General features: G+C 36.4%; 3 protein-coding genes across 3 annotated transcripts; 2 read left to right on the forward strand and 1 right to left on the reverse strand.

Annotated features, from left to right (window-relative positions):
- Positions 1 to 583: 583 nt before the first annotated feature.
- On the forward strand, positions 584 to 2651 carry LOC113774707 (cytochrome P450 CYP73A100-like). Its single transcript, XM_027319308.1, has 2 exons — positions 584 to 1451; positions 1718 to 2651. The coding sequence occupies exons 1-2, from the start codon at positions 586 to 588 to the stop codon at positions 2454 to 2456; spliced, it is 1605 nt and encodes a 534-aa protein (XP_027175109.1). The 5' UTR covers positions 584 to 585; the 3' UTR covers positions 2457 to 2651.
- Positions 2652 to 2951: 300 nt separating this feature from the next.
- Positions 2952 to 18623, reverse strand: LOC113774706 (DExH-box ATP-dependent RNA helicase DExH10). The gene is made up of 17 exons (XM_027319307.1): positions 18526 to 18623; positions 16973 to 17993; positions 16372 to 16686; positions 15898 to 16002; positions 15742 to 15810; positions 15279 to 15446; positions 15099 to 15170; positions 14897 to 15013; positions 7905 to 8129; positions 7590 to 7748; positions 6457 to 6546; positions 6208 to 6300; positions 5735 to 5888; positions 5261 to 5409; positions 4660 to 4755; positions 3876 to 3968; positions 2952 to 3331 (listed from the first exon to the last, which is right to left on the reverse strand). The coding sequence occupies exons 2-17, from the start codon at positions 17942 to 17944 to the stop codon at positions 3221 to 3223; spliced, it is 2988 nt and encodes a 995-aa protein (XP_027175108.1). The 5' UTR covers positions 17945 to 17993; positions 18526 to 18623; the 3' UTR covers positions 2952 to 3220.
- Positions 18624 to 22042: 3419 nt separating this feature from the next.
- LOC113775050 (proteasome subunit beta type-6) lies at positions 22043 to 26568 on the forward strand. Its single transcript, XM_027319773.1, has 8 exons — positions 22043 to 22260; positions 22401 to 22477; positions 23118 to 23173; positions 23409 to 23481; positions 24202 to 24313; positions 24671 to 24744; positions 25251 to 25325; positions 26135 to 26568. The coding sequence occupies exons 1-8, from the start codon at positions 22149 to 22151 to the stop codon at positions 26264 to 26266; spliced, it is 711 nt and encodes a 236-aa protein (XP_027175574.1). The 5' UTR covers positions 22043 to 22148; the 3' UTR covers positions 26267 to 26568.
- Positions 26569 to 27945: the final 1377 nt, after the last annotated feature.

Here is a 27945-nt window from a genome sequence, read left to right on the forward strand (position 1 = left end):
CCTTTTTCTTGTGTTCATTCAACCATGTCATGCATAGTTTTTGCTGTGGTATAGGTGTAATACTCTCTTGCCAATGACTTGATATCAACAATATTCAGTCCATATCCATCACACACTGAGAATTAGAGTTGGTATAAAATGTGATTCAAGCCCATGGAACAAAAGACCAACATATGATATGAGCATCTAATACATATCTGATTGTTGATCTCAGTTTCATAAGTACTTAAATTTATTTTCTCCACCAAAGCCAAATTAAGGTAAAAACCGACAAGAAATTATCTAGTTCCTCGTGTGATTTCCACACAAATTGTAGAAAGGCAAGTTTGAATTGTTTCAAGACTTTGTACAAAGATGGATGGCCTTGGAGAGGCACTTCAACTACCAAACCTGCAAGTGCAACCACCAAATTTGACTTGAGAAAATGGTATTTCATTCTCCTAACCAGATTCATAAGCAAGCCCGTGGATTTTCCTAAAACCAGCGGATACCTACCTTCCAAACCCACTTACATTAGTCATATATAAACTCAATGTCCTTACCTTTCCTTCCTCGTACTGATCAGTTTCCTATCCCTCTTACAACATGGGCAAACTTCTCAAGAATTCCATTATTTGCACTGTCATTACAGTTGCACTTCTCACAGGCATCAATCAGTTCTGCACCCACTTTTCCATTTCTTTGCCTCTTAAATCCCTTTTTCTTACCATCCCATTACTTGTTTTGGTCATTCACCTTCTACGCCCGAAAAAATCAACTGAACTCCCACCAGGGCCGCTTTCGATACCCATCTTTGGCAATTGGCTTCAAGTAGGCAATGACTTGAACCATCGTCTCCTAGCTGAGATGTCAAAAAAATATGGTCCTGTCTTCTTGCTCAAGCTTGGCTCAAAAAACTTAGTGGTAGTATCAAATCCTGAGCTAGCAAACCAAGTTCTACATGCACAAGGTGTAGAATTCGGTTCTCGCCCCAGAAACGTTGTGTTTGATATTTTCACAGGCAATGGCCAAGACATGGTGTTCACCATCTATGGTGAACATTGGCGAAAAATGCGACGAATAATGACTCTCCCATTTTTCACTAACAAAGTTGTTCATCAGTACAGTGACATGTGGGAAGATGAAATGGACTTGGTTGTTCATGACTTGAGAACTGATGAAAGAGTGAGCAGACAAGGGATTGTTATCAGGAAGCGTTTGCAGTTGATGCTGTATAATATCATGTACAGGATGATGTTTGATGCAAAATTTGATTCACAAACTGATCCTATGTTCATTCAAGCAACTCAGTTCAATTCAGAGAGAAGCCGTTTGGCTCAGAGTTTCGAGTATAATTATGGAGATTTTATTCCATTGCTCAGACCATTCTTAAGAGAGTACCTGAAGAGGTGCAGGGACTTGCAGAGGAGAAGACTTGCATTTTTCAACAATTATTACGTTGAGAAAAGAAGGTAATAAGTTATGCTTTTTCGTCTTTAAAAAGGTTCACTTCCTTTCAAATAACATTAGAAACTTCTCAACTTTTTTTCTGGTTTCTTCTTGATGCTAAAATCTCTAAATTAAAAAACATGGCTCTACAGTTAGCATTCGTGGTATGTTTATGTATCTGAAAGAAAAATATAGGAGGGTGAAATTCTTTTTTACGTTTTCTTGTGGTGTATGTGACTGCAACTCCTTGTTTAAAGAAATATAAACCATCATCTCTGACTTGACGCAGGAAATTAATGGCTGAAAATGGGGAAAAGCATAAGATAAGCTGTGCCATCGATCACATAATTGATGCTGAAATGAAAGGAGAAATCAGTAAAGAAAATGTGCTATACATTGTGGAGAACATCAATGTTGCAGCAATTGAAACAACTCTGTGGTCCATGGAATGGGCCATTGCTGAGTTAGTCAATCATCCACATGTTCAAGACAAGATCAGGGATGAAATCTCAGACATCCTCAAAGGAAGGCCAGTTGCAGAGTCTAACCTTCATGAATTACCATATCTACAAGCCACAGTCAATGAAACACTAAGATTGCACACGCCAATACCTTTACTTGTACCCCACATGAACCTTGAAGAAGCTAAACTACGAAATTACACCATACCAAAAGAATCAAAGGTCGTGGTGAATGCTTGGTGGCTAGCCAATAATCCTGCATGGTGGAAGAACCCTCACGAGTTTCGGCCGGAACGGTTTTTGCAGGAAGAAAATGGTACTGAAGCTGCAGTCGCTGGTGGAAAAGTTGATTTTAGGTATTTACCTTTCGGTATGGGTAGAAGAAGCTGCCCCGGGATCATTCTAGCGCTGCCAATTTTAGGGCTAATAATTGCTAAACTGGTAACAGAATTCGAAATCCAGGCTCCTCCTGGTGTGGAGAAGATTGATGTGAGGGAAAAAGGAGGGCAGTTCAGCTTGCACATTGCGGAACATTCCACTGTTGTATTTAAGCCAGTCAAGGCATGATATGCTTCTTTTTTTTTTTTTTACATAACAGCACATCTAGTCAAACCTAACCTACTCCTACTCCCACTGGAAGGAGGGAGCCTACTCTAAGAAGTGGCCCAACTGAATCGGAAGAATCTAATAAGAACTGAACCACTATCAAACCAGACGAATACTTCACGGAATAAGAACTGAACCACCATCAAACCAGACGAATACCCCACGTACTCATATGGATGCTTTATTTCAAGTGTGCTTTTTGTGTTGTGTCTGGGCAAGCTATTTGTGTCTGCCCCTTTGGCTGCTTTTACTGATTCGTTCTGTTCATAACTAGAGCTCATAAACTCTTCGCCCGAGTAAATTACTTCATGATGTTATGCTGCTCGTATTTTCAAGTCCTTGAAGATCTTGGTCACAGATGTGCCAGTTAAACTGTTTTCAGTCCCGTTTTGTTGAAACTTATTAGCGAATACACATTCTCTCACAGCGCCAAATGAACGAAAAAAAAAAAAAGTAGTTTGATCAAAAATGCAAAACTTACTTTGTCATGTTACATATATTCAACATGTATACAATGTCAGAGGGAACTCTTTAGATCTCTGAAAATTCACTAAATTTTCCTTCCTTTTACGACCGCTAAAGTTACAACTCTGAATCTATACGACGTTGAGCTACACATGTAAAGGCGCTAACTGGTTAAGCGCTTCCAGAATGGGCGCTAATTTCTGATGCAAAAAAGTACTAAAGCTCTAAAATATACAGCATAGGACCACCGGTATACAAGTTTAGAGATAAAGAGAGTTTGCGAACATGATACCATGGCGGAGGCTTTCACTGGCTGCAGCAAACTTCTTCTCCAAATCAACTTCTCCCACAGCAAGCGCAGCTGCTTTCAACTGCAGGCACCGCAAAAAAATGATCATGATAATGTCAGAACATCTCAAGCTGTAATTCAAGCTGAAATCCATCGAGAACTATGCAAAACGTTGCAGCGGCTATTTCAATGAGAAAGAAATGCTTGAACGGCTGTAATCTGAATGGAATGTCATTCATTTTCAGGAATGCGAGGAGAATCAGATCCTAAATTCACGAGTTATCCACACAAACCACCACTCAATAATTTCAACTAACAAGGCAGAGAGGAGGAGCAGAAATGCATTGTGCAGGTACTAATATTCAACATCAGCCAATAACTGAGACTCAAAACACACTCCCATTTCAATACAGAACAAGATAGGATGTACTCCAACTCCAAAGACAACAGGAATATCACCACTCCTTGTCCCTCTGTCCTATCATCTGATTCTACTCACCACGATCTTACTTTCTGCTGATAAAACAAATGCAACATGTCCTGATATCTGACTGCCAGATTGTCAACCATTTCCTACTCAATGAATTAGAAAATAAGAGGTTGCTGTAAACCATGACCATATTTACCTGGTTTAAAAACTCATCAAGCCTTCTAGCTAGCCGTATAATGCTACCTTCAAAAATATCAGTCATTTGTATGACCTCAGCAAAAGATGCTCCCTGGAGCAAGGAAAAATGAAATTTTAATAAACCGCAAGTCACTCAACAGACAGATAACTGATTCTGTATCTTTTTTTTTTGGTAGGGGGGTTTTTGTTTTTTTTTTTTGGGGGGGGGGGGGGGGGGGGTGGTTGGAGAGAGAGAGTGTGTGTGTGTGAGAGCATGGAACAAATAAATTCTGAATGTGACCAACACCCAAAACAATATACAAAGTGATTTTGGAAACGAAATCTCCAAATAAATTAAATAAATATGAAGCGAAGGCAGCTGAATAAATTAATTAGACTGTTCTTGACAATACATAGATCATCATTTTTTAACAATTTAATATATTGTACCTTTAAGAGTAAATAGATGATAAGGCAAGCATGAATGCAGATGCTCAAATTTCCACATTTTCAACTGATTCTAAAACCAAAGGCAGAGAACTATAGAAGTTTCCAAACTTGATCATGATTATATTAAAGCTTTGTGGCTCCAACACACCACCACAACATAATGCATTCAAAAGAAAAATCTACACTTAAAAAACGAAAAAGTAAAGTCAGAGACAACTTCACAGAGTCATAAAAATACTAAAACATAACCACGGAGCGAAAACATGAACTGACACCATGAGGCTGCTAAAAATGGTTGCATTTCCACCACTTAATCATGACTATCAGCATTCCATACAGCACATTTCACTAACCTTTGACCAGCAATAAATTACATCCATCAAATACGGTCGTATGGATGCCTCCACATACTCATCCACATTTATCTCCAATTTGCATTCATGTTGTATCTGTAAAACAGAGGATACAACTGGCATTATGTATATGTGCCACTTGTAGAGATCAATTTTCTCCAAACTTCGCTATTAATTTCTAGATTGTGTCTGGTTGAATGGCAATATAAAACAACATCATTCCATTCATGATATATTAAATCTAGCATAAAAAGATGAAAATGTTTTAGAGCTGAAGTTCAAACTTCAAAGAAGACCAAGCAGTCAACCAGTTGGGTTAGGATATCACCTAAGAAAAACTTGGATTAGGATATCACTATCATACAAGGAAAGGCTGGACAAACAGGTACACCAATAATGCAATAATTAATGCAAGATTTTCAAAAGCATGTGAGGCATAACCATTGAACACAGCATATATCTATCAATAGATCAAAACAAAGGAGAATATTCATTGTAACAAAACTTTAATAAGTTATCAAGAGCCCACTGAAATCAATTGGAGTTAGTGAGAATTTGGAAACATGATTAAAGGACTGAGATTAAGATGAATCACACAAACCTCTGCTATTCTTCTTGCACTGTCCTGGAGCTGCTGTAATGGTCTAGCAAGTTCCATTCTCAAATGTATTTGCTCAGTTGATCTATCTCCCGGTATAAAGCAACTTGCCAGAGCTGCAATTTGGTGATGGTCCAGCTCATTGAATGTTCCTGCCGGCCAAAGAAAAAAAAAAGATTCAGAATATTAGTTAGAATAAATTCCTGAATGGTAATATAACTAATATTTACAGCAATCAACAGAAGGCAGTATTGACTACGATTTGAAGGGCGATAATCAGATGCTGCAGATTCAAAAATGCACAAATTATTACCATGGACACAGACTTCAACTAGATTATGGTTGCCAATATATGTTTGCACTATACAAATTAGTTTTTAAGCCAAAGTTGGGGGGCCACATATTTATCCCAACAAAAATTATGTAAAGAACCAAACAAAGTACAATAGAAGTTTTAAGAACCAGAAAGAGATTTACCATTGAACATTAATTCAGTAACAAGGAGTTCATCTCCTGTGTCTATTAAGCAGGCTGCCCGTCCTTTCAGCTGGACAACACCATCAGCATCAATATGGCCCAGCTTTTTCAATACACGAGAACGATTCTTGAGTTCATCGCGAAATTTTTGAAGCTGAAAACATGAGAAACAGGACAAATCAAGCTATTGGCTTATGAATTATGCCAAAATATAGATGCCCAATTTGCTAATCGTCAAGAGGTATGATGTAGCAAAATGATATCACCAAATCCATGAAGTAAACTTTAAAAACAATCAATTCTCTCACTTCAAACAAACGACTTAAACAATAATAAATAAACCAACTATAGTATGTCAGACACAAAAATGCAACAAAGTGGAAAAATAATACTGTCCAAATGAACCCCAGACTTCATTGATCATCAACTTCAAGATCTAAGTGCAAGAGGACCCAATGTGGAAGAAAAAGTACCTGAGAATCACGCATTTTTGTCTTTAACTGTTGAATTTCATGGTTTACTTCTGCCTTTCGCTGGAAACTTTTCAGTTGATGTTCATCTTGGGACTACAAAAGTTCATGCACCGCAATAAAGTAGGCCATCAAATGAGGGGTTCAAAAATAGGAAATTTCCATGACTTTCAGGACAGCTTACTGTAATCACCTTCTGGTGTAACATAGTCAAGTTAGAAGTACATGCAAATGGCAAAATGTTTGACAAACCTTGTTCATTGGGTGAGCAAATAATTTCTGTTCAAGTTGCTCAATTTGATTTACCAGCTCCACAATTTCAGGATCTTCTATGCCCATGTCCTGCCAAAGAATGTAGCTTAAAGTAAAAAAGAAACAGATGAAGAGATAAATTACCTAAATATTTTGCTAAAAATAACATCTTTTACATGCATCTTAGAATTAGATAAGAAGAAAAGATGTCTACTAGTAACACATATCTACCAAATTAAGTAAAGATTCTTCTGTCATGATCATTGAACTAGCAAGAGTATCTACAATATAACACAGAAACGAAGCATCATGAAAGGGACAAAAAAGGAGGAAGGGTGCGAGGATGCAACATTCACAGCCACATAGAAAGACAAAAGACATAAATCAATAACCCCCCCCAAACAAAAAAAAATCCATTTCCAAATGCAACCCATGCTTCATCTGGGCATGACTATAAACAAACACTTGAAGAAAATAGTATTCTAACGAAAAAGCATGAAGCAAGTCACAGAAGGGGCTCAAACAAACCGAATAAAAGTTAATAGCATGTTGGCCCTTTCCTACTCATTGGTTGCATAGAGCTTTAGAGTAATATTTTATGGTTATGTGTCCCTTTGTATGGATGGTGGACCTTCTTCTGAAAGAAAGGGAGCGATATCAATCACAAAAAAAAAGACAACTATGCCCCTAAACATCTTAAACATCCAAGACCCAATTCCAATTGCTGCCCAATGTTATTAGAATAACAACAAAATGCTACTGCAGGCAGAAAAAATTGCACCACAAAAAAATAGTGAAAATTCAGCAAAAAGTCAGAAGATTGATGGTGCTCCAACTGTCTTCATGAAATAGTAATATATGACTACAATTCTTCATAAAGGCATGTAAAATCGTTGATGGGATTCACCTTTTTCAGTGTCGCCATACCCATCCCAAATTAAATACACACAAGCTATTGAGGAACCAACCCAATTTCCACCCTCCCCAATCCGCCAGAGAAAAAAAAAAAACTCAATAACATGGAACACATAAATTGCATGGGACATCAAAATGTGTATGTCATGCTTGATAATATCTATACAAGCAAATATTGCACACCAAGAAAATTCATCAGAGTGCCCATGCCCATATACCTTCACAGGATTAAGCTTTGGCAAGCCTTGTGGAAAACGTTTCCCTAGCTCTTGTACTGCAAGCAGCGTACTTTGCCTAGCTTCAAGTGGCCGAAGATCTGAAGGAATTGATATTCTGATTTTGCTGATGGTGGAAACTAGGCCCAACTGAACAGGAACCTGAAGGATAAAAAGAACATGCCTTATCTGTGCACATATTGCATCTTAACTTCCAAAAATATATCGAACACTAATAATGGCATTCTCAAATTGGGGAATGTTAGCCCATCACTCAAAGATGCAAAAATCTTTCAATTGCATTAGTTATCTACCCACCACATGCATTTCTCCCTTTTCTCCAGGACGAGGGGGACATGGCTTGGGACGAGAACCATTTTCACTTGATCCAAGTGAGCAATGAAGCAAAGTATCCACAATGTAGCTATTACCACGAGCCGAAGCCAATGCAGCAGGCAAAGAACCCGATGCTGGTGGGGACTTTTTCACCACATTGACAACAACTCCCCATCCCCAATCTGTTCCCCCTTCGCGCACCTTCACCTGCAAGTCAAGAGAATAACATGAGCACGGCATAAAGAGTGGCAAATTGATCAAAACTGCTGGAGAAGAGGAGGACAAATACTCAATCAGTATGATTCTAAAAGGAAAAGGTCAGATGAAAGTACCTCATCCTCCCCCAACCAACAACCCCCCTCCCCCAACTCAAGAAAAAGAGGAAATGAACCTTGGAATAGAAGAAAGCAAAGGTGAGGAATAGATGTGCCAATAAATGCAATGCCATAACTCAAAAACCAGGATAAATACTATAACAACTTGATAAATGAAATTAAATAGTCAATGTGTTTAAGACACAGAACTAGCATCTCAAAGGTACATCAGAGAGGGTAATTCACAAGGCCTTCAACCTGCATGTGACTGATCTGCTGATACCCATTTGCAAAGCTGGAGCACCACAGAAGGAGACAAGTGAAGTCCAGAATATGGGATGGGGCTCCTTTGCATCTTTTGGACATTAACAAGAGAAAGAAAAACAAGGTTTTAAAAAGAAAGCACAGAAATCTAGATCAGCACTCCATTCCGTATAGGGCTGGCTTGAGAGTCAACACCGATCTCGAGCCGAGCATTAATATATATAAGTCGAACTTGAGCAGCCATTTGTTAGGCTCAATTGCTCAAAGAGCCGCTCGAAAAGCTTGAGTTAATGTGAAATTACAAAAATGCCCCTACATCAATTAAAATCGAGCTGACTTCGAGCTCCTCGCGAGCCAGAATGTTGAGCGAAACTCGAGCTGCTCGCAAGCCAGAATGAGTTGAGCTCGAACTTTCCTTTTCCTAAGTCGAGTTGAGCTCGAGCTTCATTTTTTTTGGCTCGATGAGCTTGAGATCGAACTCGAGCTCGCACATAGCAAGTCCAGCTCGGCTCGATAAGTTCAAAACTCGACTCGACTCAGCTCATTTGCAGCCCTAATTCCGTAACAACCTCTACTTTGTGAATTCACGTTACTAAAGTGTCAGTTGCAAATTATTTTGTATTTTTGAGTTGCATCCACTTAATGCCTTGTAATATGGGTATTTCCAATTCTCAACAACAACAATTTAAGTATCTTCTCCAGCTTATTTCAAATTAACTTTAATATTGAGCTGGATTACTTAAGCTATAGGAGTCGAGCACGTTTTGGTCTTTCAGATAATAGAAAGGAAGCCATGGTAATTTTCAGAGAAAGACCTCCAAGTGTCTTCTATAAGAGTCATCAGTCCTCCTTTTGACGTAAAAGTCCAAGTATCTGTCACAATACAAATATTCTCTAGGTCACTTTTGCTATAGAAACTAACGTAAATCTTCTGCTGCAGTATAGATTGAGCAATTATCCTGAGATATTTCTTCAATTGCAGCTAAAGCATAAAAGTAATAACCCATGGAGATTTCTGAGATGTTATTATCGTAATCATGTGAATATTTCTCCCACCATCCTACATGAATGAGTCATTATCAAGTGTGGCAACTGTTATAGAGGGCTATAATAATTTTTTCGGATCGAACTTCAATCTGTGTCTTAAAAGGTAGTTAAACACGTTGCATTCAAAAATTTAACCAGGCACTCCATCGGTGGAACCCTGCCAAAACCTAAATTTTGCCTACTATGTACTCTTAGGAAAAGTCGCCCTTTGTCCTGCATCATAAAAAATTTTAGCATGAAAATTCATATATTTTTGCCAGGAAATAATTTGCTAATTTGCCCATGAGCTGTAAATGTATGTAGACTCTAACATAGAACTTGATTTAAGGAAAACTTTGACATAGAGCATTACAGCACAAATTGTCGAACAACTCTAGGTCTTGGTCCCACATCTACTTGATCAAGAAGACAACCTAAGCCCCTGCAGAAAAAACTGACCTATAGCTGATATCCTCTAAAGATAAAACAGAAGGTCTATTGGTAAGATAAAGACCACAGATCAGATCCACATGACCGGCTATCCATGAAATGCAGAGGAACTCACCTACAATACTTTCAGCTACCATGTCTTCATCTCAAACAATTGCACAGAGAGGTCCAACAGCGGCCAAGGGCACCTTGTTTATTGGCAAGAATGTTAATATGATGAAGAGTCTCACATTTAACTTCCACCAGCAGTGCACTTACTAAATGTTAAATTATCTGTTAATTCATAGTCCAATGTATTTCCGCTTTAAGATCCTATGATTGAAAGAAAAGATACCAAAAGAACAAAGATCTCCAATAATAGCTGTCAAGATTAAATTATTCGCCATAGTAAATGTTCTCAAACTCCAATAACTGGCTTGACCGTGAGGCTGCAGAAACTAACCCACAAGGTATGTAACTATGTTTCTAATCTCTTATGTTTCTGCCTCTCCTTATTTCTTGCCTTTCAAGACTAGCTTCAGACATTTCTAACTCAGTATGGGTATAGCCCCAGCTTTTGATGTGTAGGAAAAAGATAAATATGCTTTTGAAAGATACATCAATTCTGGACTTTACTACCAAGAATTCTGCAAAGCTAATAGTTCCTTTAGATCACTGGTAGGTAATTATTCAAGGTCCTAAGAGTTTTAGTATCAGTAAAAATAATCAAAAGTATAGGCCCCCTGTCTTTGGAGTGTTTTTCAAAAACTAGTTTTTCAAATACAATAAAAATTTTTAAAAATACTCTAAAAGGTAATCTAAAAATTATTTTAAATTTTTTTAAAATTTTAAAAAATATCTCAAAATATATTCTAGAAACTCTTCTACTCTTAAATATCCCAAAATATTTTCTAAAAATATTCCAAAATATACTCTAAAAACTCTGCTACAGCAAAGTTTTTCAAAAACACCCCCAAAAACAGCTAATCCAAACGATTAGTTGCTAGAAATTTGTCACGAAAAGGTTTGAAAAGTGCATCACATATTTCCAGAATCTACTCAAAACCACTTCCCAAAGCATCCTGTAGGACAAAAAGTGTTGCTAATCCTACTTAAGCCATCCCCCCATCCCAAAAATAGAGAAAAAAGAAGAGTGTGATAATTACAGTAATGATCCTTTCTATTGTTTCTATTTCATTCTGCAAGACATCCCCTTTACCCCATACCATGATAGCAATTGGTGAAAAACAATTTTGTTCTTTACAGCAGATGGCAATGAGGCCCTTGTCTACATTATCTGGTCTCCCATCATTTTCCTTTTGACTCTTCATGAAGGTGGTTTACCTAAACACCCAATGCTGACCTGCCAAAAAGCTCCAATACAGACTATTGGTTTTAGATACTTGGTAACATGTCCACTTCATTCTTAACTCCAATTCCTAATAAACAACCCCCACTACGAAAACAAATAACAATAGTAACAAAAGAAGTGTCCTCACAATCAAAACTTCCAAATTTCACTTTAAAAAAGTGCTGTCTTTGTTTTGTACACATATGAATAGGTATACTCCTATTGCTTTGTACTAATCTAAACCAAGTATCTAAACTAACAATAGCAGAACTTCATGTTAGTCATCACAGAGAGTTAAGTAGACCACCTTCATGAAGAATGAGGACAGAACCTAGAGAAAGGGAGATCAAAGCAATATCCCTATTTGCCATACAAGCAGCAAAGAACACACACAAGCACTAACACAGTTCGGTAAAGAACAGATGTATTGCGAGAAGAGATTATATCCAGTAAAAGCTAGCATCACTACCCAAGATAAAGGAGCACATCCCCTCTAATGGCAAGCTCGATATTACTTTTCGACAGGTAAACCTTGGAAAGCATATTAAAGAGCATACCCAAAGGGGATACACTTAAACTCTGTCACAAGCAATTTTACATCAATAAATACATAATTTGCTCCTAAAATTGCTGTTAGCATATGGAACTTCCCCTAATAGATAATGGATCTGACTAATTTCTACCATACAACAATATGCACATACTTCAAAGGAGAAGTTGACAATAACTGGAATAGGAACATTTTGATTGGAATATAAGTTAAGCTTCAATATCTGGGTATATCTTGAGGTAAAGAGATCACAAAAATCTCTGTTAAGATAAAGAACACATCACAATGCATCTGTACATGTAACAACATGCAGAATAATCTTAAAATGATATGGAGTACAAATTTAATTAAAAAAAACCTTCAAATTCAGGGTGGAAAAAGGAGGAACCCTGGTTCTCTTCAAAGTCCGTCATGACCAACTCATCCCTACCCCCAAATGGAGAAGCTCTTATGTCAATTGAAGTTTGCAGTATTTCCTCAACTAGCCAATATAAAATTCACCTATTTTTTCATGCCAATTTGAATTCAGTAACATACGGTTACCCAAAATATGAATGCTCAAGTGCCTCTAACAGCAGTTCCTCTCAGCATATGCAATCACAAAACAACACTTAACACAATCTAGCTGCCACTAAGCCCATTGACCTCCATGGAAGTCTGTTTCTTTTAGTTACCTCATTCAATGACTGAAGCATGATAAAGACACAACACAGTAATACAATTCATATTTACCCAAAATGAAACAATCAACTTGAGCACATGTTGAATATTACTAAATGATCAAATGCCTACTTTTAATCACCTAAGTAAAAGCAAATCAACTAAAATGAACCTTGGCACTGAACATGCATATTGAACAATACTCATAAGTCCTAATTTCAGATCTTTTTTTGAAACTCTTTTGTATGTATAAGGAAGGGGAAGTGGGAAGGAAGAACCACTAGAGGAACTGAATGGGGCAGAAAGAATCAATTCCACAATTCAAGATTGAACTCCAAACAATATAACCTTTCTGTATTTAACTTGGCAGAAAAAAAATCAAAGTGAAACTCAAATAAGCGTCAAAGTTGGTGTTCTAAAATGCTAAGGATTCATCATCTTAACAAATATTTCCTTTACATCCTACATCTAAAAGAAAACAAAAGTTTGTTTAAATCAAACTATCGAAGACAGTGTGACAAATAATTTACAAAATCAGTACATATCCAGAAGATTTACATTTTATAAAGCATTATTTAATATGAAAGCGATCCATTTGGAAATAGAGGGAGAAACAGAGAAAATAAATTATGAAACAAGTATCTATGACTTCTTCAGTGTTATTTGCATTAAGTCAGATTGTGACTATTCATCCTAAAAATGTTTGATACAAGTTAATAGGAAACAGTATTCCAAGCCTATATCCAATCTATTCGATCTTTTTGAGACTTTGATACACAATCTTAGTAGTTTGGGAACAAATTTTTTATTCATAGGGTAAACATACATAAAAACATATCGATGGCATATCAAAAAATTACTATATGAGTTTATTTAACATGTTCTGCATTCCAAACTAGAATATGAAGATGTTGCAATGACCCTAATAATATTTCATATAAGTATGGGAGCAAGTTTCTTAAATGAAATTGAAATACTAAATGAAATCAAAACTCCAATATGAGCATCTCATTATCAGAGTAGGATTGGTTCAAAGAACAAGAATTGACTATTTCCCCTAATAAGCTTCTTTAGCCAATGCAGGGGAATCTGATTCTCAGAATGAATCTAGAAAATAAGCAAAAGGTGCACGCAGCTTCTTGTATCTAGCAATACCATATCTACTACACATTGACATTCAAAAGTTGGTTACTTCAATGTGACATGAGGTGGTAGTAAACTAACATACAAAAGGAACTCAAAAAAAAAAAAAAAACTTACAAAAGGAACCTTAAATCGTTTTTTCCCCATTAGGCAACATGTAGCCACTAAGAAATGTGGCTTCATGTTCCTCCTCTGTATGGCAACTTTCTACCATGTTCATCACATGTGCATTTAATCATTTAAAAAAAAATCTAAAAATCAAAATGGTGAAAATGTGACGAACATTTTTCCCTATTTTATTCCCATGAAGAGAGCACTTTCTCAAAGTAACTTCTATAACAAAAGCTTCAAAACTCAAAAACACATGAAGCACACGTTTTGACAAAAGTTTGTGCACTTAGTCAGCAGCGTAGAGAAAATGTGGGTAATAGATGTGTTAAATGAACACTAAACAACCTCCTTATAGTCCAAGGTGAATGTGCACATTAAGTTTAATGATGAGCTTATTTCATATATTTAAAGGTATTCCTTTTGCAGCATTTGTCCTATGACATCCTCCATCCCATAGCCTGTTGGCAATCAACAAAATAGGGGAATGCTTTTATGCTTCTAAGTCATGCCACCTCATGCCTAGATAGATGCACATCAAACTCCTACAAGTGTCCATGCTTCCTAGCTTACTTAAGCTGTTCGAGAAAAATTAATCCTCGAGGAAATTCAGCTAAAATCAGAATAATTTAGAATTTCTCAACTCTATCTGTAATTAAGTTTCAGACTCAGCCCTTCCGCAATTCATGGTAACGTGTTAGAACAAAATTGAAGAAGTTCTAAAGAACATCCTTGAACACCTTCCAGGAAGTAACCTATACAACTCCATTTTCCAATAAAAGTAGCACTTTTTCCCCAAAATCTGAAAGTAGAGTCGTAAATTAATTGTTATTCTATTCAGAAACTGCATTATATCAGTCATAATCTATGTTCACTATTATAGAAAATCACAGGATACGTTGCAACTCCTTGACAGAGGGTTTTTCGACCACCACATATCCAGTTTTAGGATTATAAATTTCTAATGAAAATACAAAAATAAACACAACTTCAACCATGATATATGCAACCAGAGTACCTAGAACATTCTAACTGAAAATTGAAGATTAACATCAAGAAAACAAACTTCTATTGAAACCAATTTTGAACTGTTAAGAGTTCTTGATAAGAAGAACCTTTCACAACATACCAGCCTTCCAGGCTGCAGGAAATAAAGAATTCTTTCAGGTTGTGTTATTTCAGCCATCAATTTCTTTTCATGGTGCGCTATCTCCAGCTTTAGTTTATGATATTCAGCAACTTCAGCCTAAAAATAGATACAAAAACGATATCAGGAGCTAATGTGGATCAGAAAGAACATAAAATGATAGCACATTAGCAAAATTGTATACCTCCCCTGAGGCATCAAGCTTTGCAGCTTCCTCTTCCAACTTGGATACCTTTTTTCCTATATCAGGTAAAGCCTAGAAAGGGGGAAATAAGGTTTAGAAATTGTAAAGTGTGCTAAGTAAATTGTAAACAATATTCCCTCTTTCTGTTGGAAGTTAACAACTTATAATCAAGATGCAAACCTTTTCATACTGAAATTGGAGAAATGAATTCTTGATCACATGCTCAGCTGTAAATTGTCCCTCAGCCTGACTCATCAAGTTCAAGATAGAGTAGTAGCTAAGCCTGAAAGTGCTGACCAGTGGGGCTGGTTTGCCCAAAACCATGTCCTTAAGAGTATTCATCTCCATCTAGAATCCAGACCAAAACATGCACCAGTCACCACAAATATTTGAAGTTCTACATTTTGGAAACATTTATAAAAAGAATAAAGAATGATTCACTTCAATGCACACTTGACTGCTCTAATTAGTAAAGTAAGACTAATGGGAAATAACCAATAGCCAGCAAGAAAAGAAAAATGAAAGGAAAAGCTCGATCTTGAGGAAAGGCAATCCAGAGCCCATGAAATGCATACTATGAACTTGAATTAGCTCTCTTTGAAAATAACACACTATCATAAGTATAATCTAGTTAGTTAACCACCTGCTCGTCAATCATTATAATGCAGATTCCTCGATCATCTTTGCCACGTCGACCAGCTCTTCCACTCATCTGATGAAAACCCAATGAAATTTCTGAGATCAAATGCTGAAAGGAAACACAATGAATTTATGATAGAATGATATGGCACTTACTCACCTGGATATACTCACCAGAACCAATGAACCGATGACTATCACCATCCCATTTTTTGACACTCGTAAACACCACAGTTTTTGCCGGCATGTTTAATCCCATTGCAAACTATAAGATAGCAATCTAACAATTACTATTATCTTGTGACATGCTTCTGTATTCACTTAAATCAACTAATTGAAGCTCTATAAGGTATCTGTTTTTGCCGTTGTCTCATGCTTTTAGCTTGTTTTAAGCTACAGACTTTTGTAAAAAAAAGTGTTTACTGTCCAAAACTTCTAAGACAAAAACGCCATTTGAATTTTCAAAAGTTTTTCCAAATGAATATTTTTTCAAAGCAGCTTTTTTAACATCAAAATAATGAGATAAGATCCTCAGCTGAAGGGCTCTCACCTTCTACTTTTGGAAGTAAACAAGGTGAAATTGGGGATACATTAAATTAAAAAAAGCCAAATTACTTTTCAGTTACAATGTTACCGTCTCAGTGGCAAAGAGAGCCTTAACAAGTCCCTCTTGGAAGAGGAGTTCCACCAATTCTTTGATAATTGGGAGTAGGCCAGAATGGTGAACAGCAATTCCCCTTTGAAGCAGTGGTAACATCAGTTCAATTGCTGGTAAGCTTCTATCTTCCTCATTCAAGCAGAGCACCGCATTTCGGAAAACTTGCTCAACCACATCTTTCTCGTCCTGGGTGTTAAAATCAAGTTTGGACATGGACATTGCATGTTGTTCACATTCTCTTCTACTGAAGCTAAAAATTATTACTGGCTGAAATTTACGTTCCATAATCATCTGAAATATAATCAACATTTGGATTTCAGAGTTTTTAAAAAACATATCACCAATACAAGGAAGGAGAAAAAAGGAAGCCTACACACAGAATTTCAGATAAGAACTAACGGGGAAGGATAAGATAAAAATTAACAATTTAAGTTGCGATTAGCGATTTGATTGTACAGAAGTTAAAAGTAGCTACATAGTCAATAGAAGTTGTAGTTCAGAATTGAAACCCCAAGTGCAAAGTGGAATATTAGTAGAGAAACAGAATACAAAAGTAATTAATACAGTGCAATTGGACCTTGACAATCTTGTAAATATCAGTACCACCAGAAGCATTTCCAGCTTTTGCAATTCTGCCACTTCCTTTGGAATTCGCACTTTTGTTGCCATCTCCCAGCTTCTGCTTTGTAAATGTATCTTGCAACTTCACAAAATTATCCTCCCTGAATTGCTCATTCTCATCCACAACAAGATAAAGGCCAGATCCGCCCATAGGGAACACATAATGTTGCAAAGGTGTTGGTCGGAAATCTGTATAAACCACATGACAGGGTTGTTTGTGTATATTACATATCCACTCCGCAAACTCCGTAGCATTTGACATTGTAGCTGACAAGAAAACCATCTTGATAGCAGGAGGTAGAAATATTATACTTTCCTCCCAAACAACCCCTCTTTCACGGTCCTTCATGTAATGAATCTCATCAAATATAACCCAGGCAACTTCTTTTAAAACCTCAGAACCTCTGTAGAGCATGCCCCTCAGAATCTCGGTTGTCATCACCAGACAACTTGCATTCGGCGAGAGTGTTACATCACCTGTCATCAATCCAACATCTGAAAACTCCTGGTTCAACTCTCTATACTTCTGATTGCTCAGGGCTTTGAGAGGAGAAGTATAAATAACCCTCTGCTTATCCCTAAAAGCCATTGCAATTGCATACTCAGCAACAGCAGTTTTCCCAGCAGAAGTATGTGCCGACACCAAAACAGACTCATTCCGCTCCAAACACGCCACAGAAACTTCCTGAAAGGGATCAAGCTTAAATGGATATGTCTTAGCCATCTCCCCATTATAAAAAGGATTCGAAAGCGTCCCATGAATCGACTCATTTTTACTCAAACTATACCCACTCGGAACAGCCACCTCATGGACACATGTCCTAGACAAAGTACGCCTTTTTGACGCAGAATCCTGCTTCAAATTCTCGTCATTTTCTAAATCTTCTTCAGGCTGTTTACGTTTCCCATTATTCGGAGTCCCCTCCATTCCTAACTGCTACAGCTTCTAATAGAAACCCTTAATACACTCCGATACTCTGCACCCAAAACCAGGGAGAAAGAAAAAAGATAAAAAATCTTAAAACAAACTCTAACAAGCATTTCTGCTCCTTTCTTTCTCTCTCCCTACACATCAAAATATTAGCAACTAAAGCTAGGGTTTTTACTTCAAAGTGGACAAAACAAATAAAAATGCTACGAAAAGTAAAACCTTCCCAATTTTAGGGCATTACCGCATAATACACATTCTTCAATTCAGTTTACAATCTCGTTTAACCACATAAAAGCCCTAACCACAACGAAACACAAAACACACACACACACATGTGTCAATATTCAATATATGCAACTTCCAAGCTGAAATTCCTATGTTTATTCGACTGAGAAATCGAAAAGAAGTAATGTTTAGTTCATTATTATGCTTTGTTCGCATGCATGTACAGATTTCAATGGCGGCAAAAGGAAACATTGTGCAGAATCAAAAGGTAAATGCAGCAAAAGATATAAGCAAGAGCAGAAAATAACGGGAAAAAGGGTAATTTCTTCAAATTTTCGGGAAATTAATCTTACCTTTGATAAATGGAGTCGAACAAGGCCGCCGGTGGCCGGAAACTTTTTGAAATTTGGTGGAGGGAGAAGGAGAGGTAGAGAGCTGTCCGGGCCGGAGCTCTTGCTGGTGGGAACGGGAAATCTGGCGTGGTAAGAAATTACCTCTCAGGTTTAAGAGTTAAGACCAGTGGTCCAAAGCTACACGCTTTAGGATTGGGCTGCTTGGGCTTGAGTTTGTACTTGGGCTTCAGTTATCTCGCCTCGTGTATGAGTATAGGCCCGGCTCATTTGTAGGCCCGTTAACTCTTTTTTTGGCTTTGAAAAAGCAAAATGACACTACTATGTATGCAGTGTCATGTTTCAAGCTTCTTGTAAAACTGTGCAGAAAGATGAGTGCATTGATGGCAAATTTCTAGTGGGGGGAAGAGAATGAAAAGGAAAAATTCATTGGTACTTTGAAAAAGGTTAACAATAGAGAAGTATAATGCAAGACTAGGATTTAGGGATTTTCAAAGATTCAATAAGGCATTGCTTGGTAAACAATATGAAGAGTACTAACACGCCCAAATCTGTTGGTGAGTAAAGTCATGAAAGTAAAGTACTATCCCAAAGATTCAATTCTAAACTGCAAAGAAAAGAATAATGCATCTTGGATATGGCAAAGTTTAATGGGAGCAAGAGAAGAGGTAAATAAGAGTGCCAAAAAAAATTTTGGAAATGGAAGAAGTACAAGAATCTGGGAAGATTGCAGGGGTGAAAAATTAAATTCACCTAACCCTCATGATTGCAAGCTAAACAAAGTGGAAGAACTAATTTCAGATGGAACATAACACTCATTTTCAGGATCTTTTGCTCAGAAGAAGCAGGAAAAATCCTTAAAATACCTATAAGCCTAGCAGGAAGGCCAAACAGCTACTTTTGGAGCCATAGCAGTGCAGGGTAGTATACAATTAGATCAGCATATGAAGCAATGACTAGTGAGAAAAAACAACAAGAAAGAAGGGCCAACAATGAGAGAGAGAGACAAGCTATGCAAGAGAGAAAGAAAGGGCATGGAAATAGTTATGAAAAATGAAAATCAAGCACAAGCAGAAACTGTTCATTTGGAAATGCCTAAATCAAGTCCTACCAGTTAGAAAAACTATTTTCACAAGAACCAGAAAAAGAGAACTGATTTGCAAGAATTGTGGTGAGGAGGCTAAGACACTGGAACATCTTTTCTTTCAATGTGGAAAAGCAAGAGTGATATGGAAAATGGGCCCCCTTCAATGGGATAGGTTATATGCACACATAGGTAACTTCAAGAGCTAGTGGACAAGACTAATGCAAGCAAAGAGAAGAAAGGACGGCATGGAGCACATTGCTTTGACAGTGGATATATTGTGGTAGTTATGGAAGGTTAGAAATGATAGGGAGTTCAAAGATAAAGAGAGACACCCTATGGAAGTAATACAAAAAAGTAGTGAATGATTGGGAGGAATATAAACAAACATAATACACACCAACAAAGATGAGTATTTCAGAAATAGAAGTAGCTTCTAAACAAGAACAAAGGTTTGCAAAAGAAGAAAATACACTAAAAATATGTGTGGAAATAGGGCAACACAAGGAAGGTTAAAACGTGGGGATTGGAATTTTTGTTGAAAACAACCAAAACCAGTTGCAAGCGACATGGAAACTAAGGGAAAGAAGTACCGATTCCATGATTCTGGACTACTTATAGGCCATTAAATTGGCCTTTAGTAAGGTCAAGGATCAAGGATGGGAGAGTGTCAAAGTCCACACATCTTGCAACCAAATCCTAAGTCTAATCAGCAAACCATCCTCAAGCGACATTAGAATTTCTGCACACCTAGAGGACATCAAGGATTTTAGCTCAATGTTTAGGAAATGCTCATTTGATTGTCCAATTATTGAATAGAATAGACTACGTAAAAAATTGAGCAAAGTTGCTCAAAGCACAACTTTTGGTGAGGAATTCCTAAATCCTTAGTGTCTTAGGCCCTATTTGATAACCTAGTTCAGTATTTAAATATAATGGATTCAAATCTTAATATATTCAGACCGTTTGATAATCAAAAATTGAACATTTAAATTAATTAAGTGGCACTGAATTTTCTAGGCAAAACGTGCTTCCAAAATTAAATGATAAGTTATTCACTTATCACTGAATGTGATATGCACCCACATGTATTAGATTTAATACTTAACAATTCAATAATTTAATAGATTCAGATTTTGAATTTTAGATTTCAAACTTTAGTTTTCAGATTTCAGTTTTATCAAATGCACCATCAGTAAATTTTTGTATAGCTCACATTGAGCCCTTGTTCATTAAGTGTATTATAATTTTGTCATTAAGAAAATCTCCTATTGTTTTTGAAAAAGAAATATCATATCCTTATGGATTAGAGCTCTGTTTATATTAGTTATTTTTAGGGATATTTTTCAAAAATCTTACTATAATATAATATCTGAAAAACTTTCACTTTAAATGTATTATGATGTTTTTAAGGGTGCTTTTGGGATATATTTTGAGGTATTTTTATAATTTAAAACTTTTTTTGGATATTTTTAAAAATTCACACCACTCTCCAACATCACCCATTGCCACCCACCACTACCGTCTCGTCCCTCCTCCTCCTTCCTCATTCCTCTATTTCCCTCTTTTTCTCCCTTAATCTGCTTTGTTCTCCTCCTCCTCCCCTTCTTTCCTTTTTCCCCATCTCTTTCCATGACTAGTCATAATCGAATTCAAATCTAGTTGTGATCGACGGCGACTAGGCCCTCTAGTCACCATCGAAAATGGAGAGAGAAGAGGGAGGCTGCTGATACGGGGAAAAGGAATGAAAGGGAAGGGAGGGGGGAGGGGGGAGGAGGAAGGAGAAGAAGAAAGAGGATAGAGAGGAGAATAAGGAGAGAGAAAGGAATCGATAATGGCGATGACAGCGGTCGGTAGTGTTATGTGCTAGGTGGCAGTGTGTGGTGGAAGAAGAAAATGTGGTAGATTTTTTTTTTTTTTTGTATGAATTGGTATTTTTGGAGTTGTTTTAGAGGGTGTTTTCAAAAATTTTAGATGGTTAGATATTTGTGAGAGTGTATCTAAGGGTATTTTTTGGAATGTATTATGAGGCATTTTTAGAATTTAAAATTTTAATAAGGTATCTTTTAAATTACAAGGAGGGAGGAAATGGATGGTGGTGTAGATGGAGGAGAAAAAAAAGGAGAGATAGTGATAATGGTGGTGGTGGTGGTAGGTGAAAGAAGAAAATGTTTTAAAATTTGATAATATCTTATTATTTTTTATTTTTATTTTTATAAGTTGTATTTAAAATCGTACGTGTATATTTGGAGTTGTTATTGTACTCCAAAAATAAAACAGTTATGGGAAAAAAATGCTAATCCATACGAACTCTCACAACCCGAACCCAATAGAAATAATAACCGGGCCTCGAGCGAGCCGGGCTCAAGCCAATGAGCCCAATTGGCAAGCCTACCCATCGCCCAAGCAACTTCTGCCCATACATAAAGCTGATGCTGGCGTCTTCTAAAATTTTGAAGTGAAGCTGAAGAAACCCCTCTTCCGCATTGACGATACCAGTAAAGCTCTAGAAATCCTCTTCTTCTTCCCCATCAACGATACCATGGACCTGAACTCAGGCGATCTCAATTCACCTCTTTCGACGGGGACCACCATAATCGGCGTTACCTACAACGGCGGCGTTGTCCTCGGCGCCGATTCTCGCACCAGCACCGGTAATCTTTCCCAAGTTTCCATCTTTGAGGCCCCAATTTTAGTTTCTAGCTGATTGAGTTCATAAAAGGATGCATTTTAAAATAATTTTGATTGATGTTGTTGGTTTGGCTGATTTTTGCTGGGAATTTTTTGGGTGTAGGAATGTATGTGGCAAATAGGGCTTCTGATAAGATCACTCAGTTGACTGATAATGTCTACTTGTGCCGCTCCGGATCGGTATTGAAATTCCCTCTCTATAACATTGTTATGTTTTGTATTTTAAGCAATATATGAATGTGGGTTTGGATTATTCTAGGGTTTTAACATTCTGAATTTAAGAATCATTACCTTTGAAATATGATACAAGCTATTATCATCTGAATTTATCGAAGTAAGCAGTTATGTTTATGTTTTCTTTGATTGGTTTTGTTCTTATGATTTAGTTCTTTTTAAGGTTTAGTGCCACTTGGCTGTCTAATTTCACTTAAATGTTCTTGTAATGGTGAAGGCAATATGTTTGAATTGCATCAATAATGTATTACTTCTCCCATTCTCATTTATATCTTTGGCTATTTGCTATTATACAAACTTGATGCACTATGTCTAATATTTTAGGCAGTGATGAGGGTTCAATCTTTTAAAACTGGTCTTTACCCATTGGGAAAAAATATCATTTTGATAACTCTGAATTGCCTTTTTTCATAGCATATTTTCTGATTTCAATTTGAGACGAACCTAAAAAACTGGAAGGCGGAATATCCTTGATGTCTATAATTCAACAAGACCACAGTGTTATTGGAAACAATGAGTTTCATAATGTCTTCTTTAATACATGTTTTGGTGTTTGTTTTAAGTTTATTTCATCCTCCTTTCTCAGGCTGCAGATACCCAAACTATCTCAGACTATGTTCGCTACTTTCTCCATCAACACACGTAAGCTTCTTTATCCTTTATTCTGGAGCTCTACTAATTATTGAACCAATGCTTTACATTTGCCAAAAACAGTTTGTGCCTTGAAAACTATAATATTATTATTATTATTATTTGTCTCTTTCTTTCTCTAGAAGTTTAAGGTTGGTATTTTTAGAATTCTGGAGGCAACTTCACCTCTTACCACTTTACAATCTTTAATGCATTCTCTGATTTTTATGCATTATTATTGATCCAGGATACAACTTGGGCAACCTACAACTGTTAAAGTTGCTGCAAACCTTGTCAGATTGCTAGCCTATAATAACAAGGTCCATTTAATTTTCTGAATTCGTACCATCTTTTGATGAATCAGTATATGAATTGGTTACAGTTTGATGAGTCATGATGATCTGACAAACCACAGTTAGTTTTGTTTGTATTTGAGCCATCTGATGTGACCTTCAAAAGATTTGACAAATGAAAGCAAGAAACATACTGAATCTGCTATGTTTCTACTCCATGAACTAGAATGGGTTCTTTTATTTATTTCAAGAATATTTGATTAGCTTGAAAAACTGGTCAGAATGAAGTTACAATGACAGTAGTGGGACCCCTTTCCCATGGTTTGTCTGGAGGCTGGTTTATTAGTTTTTCAGTTTTTTTTTTATCTGCTGTCAAGCTAAATATTTATTGGCTTTAGAAAAATCACCTTTACTCATATGTTGTGTATTGCGCACTATCTTGAAAAGGTATCAAAGTAGGATTTGGCGAATCTTGCTAAATATCAAAGACAACCTAGACTTAACTGTTTTCTGTGTGCTTACCTGCATCATTACCACCATCTATATTGTTTATCGAATTTTGTTGTATGTATGATTATGTCTGTCATATTGGATCTGCATATTCATTAAATTAAGAATTAACTTCTTCCCACGTGAGTTTTATTTCAATATCACGCTTGTTATGTGCTTTTCATTGTCGCCTGAAGTTTTTATAGATGGATACCTATTTTAGCTGATTAGTTCATCAGTTGCATTCTAAATTTTCAGAACATGCTACAAGCTGGCCTCATTGTGGGTGGATGGGACAAATATGAAGGAGGTAAAATATATGGAGTACCTCTTGGAGGTACAATTATTGAACAGCCTTTTGCTATTGGAGGTATGCCATTTTTCTTCTGCTAATGCTTCGATCAATATGTTAGAATAGCCTTTCATGCTGGCCTGCTGCATTATTTGCTGCCAGTTAACTGTTGGGATAGAAGTGCTGTGTTTTCCTCACTATCTCCTTAAATTTCAATTAACTAATACCATGAGCACTTTGTCCCATTTCTTAAACTATCATATTACCTTCAACGGTTCTTAAAAATTGCTGTGCATGGCCTAAGCAAGTCAATCAGTTTGGTGGAAAAAACTTATTTGAGAATACTTATATTTAGCATTTGATTTCAGGAATATGGTGAATTTGAATTCTAGTAACTTAGTTTTTAACTTGATAGTTGCTTACTTGTGTGTGCAGGATCGGGCTCTTCGTATTTGTATGGTTTTTTTGACCAAGCGTGGAAGGAAGGGATGACCCAAGAAGAAGCTGAGGTTTGTAATTGTTTCAAGTTCTTTGTCAAATCTATGTAGATGTTGATAACTTTGTCGTTAAAAGACTGAACTGGCAATAATCTAACATTAAGGCTTAATAAATTTGCGTCATCTTATGTATCTCTGAGATGACGTTGAATTTTAAGGTTGCCTATATGAAAATTGCGCATGGCCGAATATTTCTTTCCTAGGAATTCTTTTTTCTCTGATATTTTATGTTTCTTCTAAACTTTGTTTATTTGAAAATGCTTTTTTTTCCTTTTTTTTTTTGGGGACCATTGGAATCTTTATGAAGTGTAGCACAGTTTTCCAAGCACTGAGAATATTTTACTGGAAAATATGTGGATATGTGCTTCTTGTGTCGTATTAGCAGTGTAGCATATCATTTAACCTCTCTGCTGCTCCTCTGATTTTCTCATCCAGAGAAATAGAGTCAGAAATCCTAATTTTACCGGCTTGTACATATGTGCTTAAGTTTTCTTTCTCATGTTTGTGATTGTATGCAGCAATTGGTGGTCAAAGCTGTTTCTCTTGCCATTGCTCGAGATGGTGCCAGTGGTGGTGTAGTTCGGACTGTGACTGTGAGTTAATTCTCATCAACTTTACTTGTGTTTGTATTCAACGTACTTGGTCATCAATGGGCCTTCACATTTAGCCAATATTAAATTGCAGTGAGTATGTTTGGATTGAGATAATTTGAAAAAAAAATAATTTGCTTCACAAATCTCAATCACCTTTTTATCTCACATACATCACATCACAAAAAGTGCTATAATAATTATCTCAAATAAATCATCCAAATAAACTCTTATCCAAACAAACTCACTAGTGTAATCTTTTTTGACAAACATAATCATCTTTGTTTAAGAATACCCGGTTTGTAGTTTTTAATAATCATTTAAAAAAGGATATAGCCAAGTCTCTAGGATTTGGCATGTTATATGCGGAACAAGGAGGAGTTGGAGATGGAATTATGTGAGAGAATAATCTAATGGTGTTCTTGTGCTTTTGTTATTTCAGGCCCCTAATTTATGTTGTTTTAGTACTTTATTTCAGCTTGATATTGTTTTGTTTTCGTATTTTGTTTATGCTAAATTCATTTTGGTTTACACCTTTAGTGGTTTCAACTCCAACTCTTTGAGAAATTAAATTTGCTCTATTTGTTCTTTCTGTTCTCTGGAACCATAAGCAACTTGCTAAGTTTGATGAGAATGTATGGATCTTTGTCAATGGCTGATTTTGATGAGAATGTATGGATTCTAGTATGCTTTTTTTCAATGGCTGATTTTGACGAGAATAAATAGATCTTGAGCCTTAGTTTCCCTTTTGACACACTAAATGCATTGCTGATGACTTACCAAAACATTTGTTCTACACTTCTTTTCTGCAGATTAACTCCGAAGGAGTTGCTAGAAAGTTCTATCCTGGTGACTCGCTTCCCCTTTGGCATGAAGAATTAGAGCCCCACGAGTCACTGCTGGATATTCTGTCAACATCTAACCCTGAGCCAATGGTTAGTTGAAAGAAGGTTGTCTCGTGTACTTTCAACTGGCAATCCAGCAAATCTAGCCACTTTACTGGATGGATAAACCTCTTAATCATTTTGAGTTTCGCATGCAACTTTGAAGTCAATATCTTATTTCCTATTTAATATTAAAGCTTGAAGTCCTGTAGCTTGTTCAGAATCTAATTGCAGTCTTGTGTTCCCTCTTCGATGTGTGGATGGCTGATACATCTAGACCACCTTAGCATGTGGTTGTTCTTTGGAAATATTTTAGCATGTGGTCTAATTAAAAATGAAGGCTTTTGGGAAGATTACTGTACTGTGCATTTTTGGTTCTGACATTGTTGAATGACTTTGATGATTGAGTTTGGCCTTAGCATATATATATGGGTAAAATACCAAAAAATTCCCTGTGATTTGCTAAATGTTCAATTTAACTCCCTTTGATTCAGAAACTTACATTTTAACTCGTCGTGGTTTCGACTAAATCGAAAATTAGACAGAAAGCATCCAATCTAACGGTTGTGTGTGAAATGTCAATATTACCCTTACTATATGTGAGGTGCTATTCATTCAATTTTTAATTTAGTCGAAATCACAAGAAGTTATAGTGTAGTTTTTCAAATCAGAGGGAGTTAAATTGAACATTCGACAAACTATAGAGAGTTCATTTATATAGGGGCAATATTGGTATTTCATGTATAACTGTTAAATTGGATGCTTTCCGTCCAATTTTTAATTTAGTTGAAACCACAGAGAATTATAGTGTAAGTGTCTAAACTACAGGGAGTTAAATTGAATATTTAGCAAATCACAAGGAGTTTTTTGGTATTTTACCCTAAATTGAAAAGGTCGTTTTATTCAAAACATCCAATTATGACACCCCTTCTCTCATATTTCACGCTTCATAACGCACCGTTTTAATAGAGATAAATGCGCTTGTCTAGCAGAAATTTCTCAATTTTCCACTAGCAAACATGAAATAAATTTCAAGATATTTCATGAATTGATCAGATTGTGGGTTCAGTACTTGATACACAACTAATTCCATAAGAGCGGGAAATGGAATTTATATGCATAGTACCATACAACCCAGCAGCGTATAACACTTGTGAATTAATTCAAACTTTTATCTAAACATAGAGTCTCCATGTTGACCTCTATTGCCTACAGGGTCTAGCCACAACAATCCCACCATGCAAGCAAGCTTTGGAATGCAAAAATAATAGCACTAACATTTAGCTATCAACTTTGGCCAGACTACACAATAACTTCCTCCATAATATATATAGTTCCTCTAATGGTTAAATGTCAACATATGATTCTTCATATGAGTCAATGATCAACCATGTGAGTCCAGCAGTAAAGCTCCCTTATTCAATTCCTACTAACAGTACCAAAATAAATATTACTCTGCCCCCTAGATGTGATTTTTTTTTTTTTTTAAATTCTGAAGTGTGATAGAGTCAGAAGTGGACATGTGCCAAACTTAAAAAAATTTAGCCATGCCAACCTTAAGAAAACACTTTTTATTTTTTTTTTGTTAAAAGAAGGATTAATAGTGGTTCTCACTTGTTCGCATGATGACTTGAGTTCGAAAAATAGTCATCTTGAGAGTCTTCCACCTTCCTATTACTTACAGAAAAATACTAAATACATCATATAAAGTACGTATATGTTCAAATCGTGCATTATCT

The sequence above is a fragment of the Coffea eugenioides genome, chromosome 6 (assembly GCF_003713205.1).
Source record: "Coffea eugenioides isolate CCC68of chromosome 6, Ceug_1.0, whole genome shotgun sequence".
NCBI classification, from domain to species: Eukaryota; Viridiplantae; Streptophyta; class Magnoliopsida; order Gentianales; family Rubiaceae; genus Coffea; species Coffea eugenioides.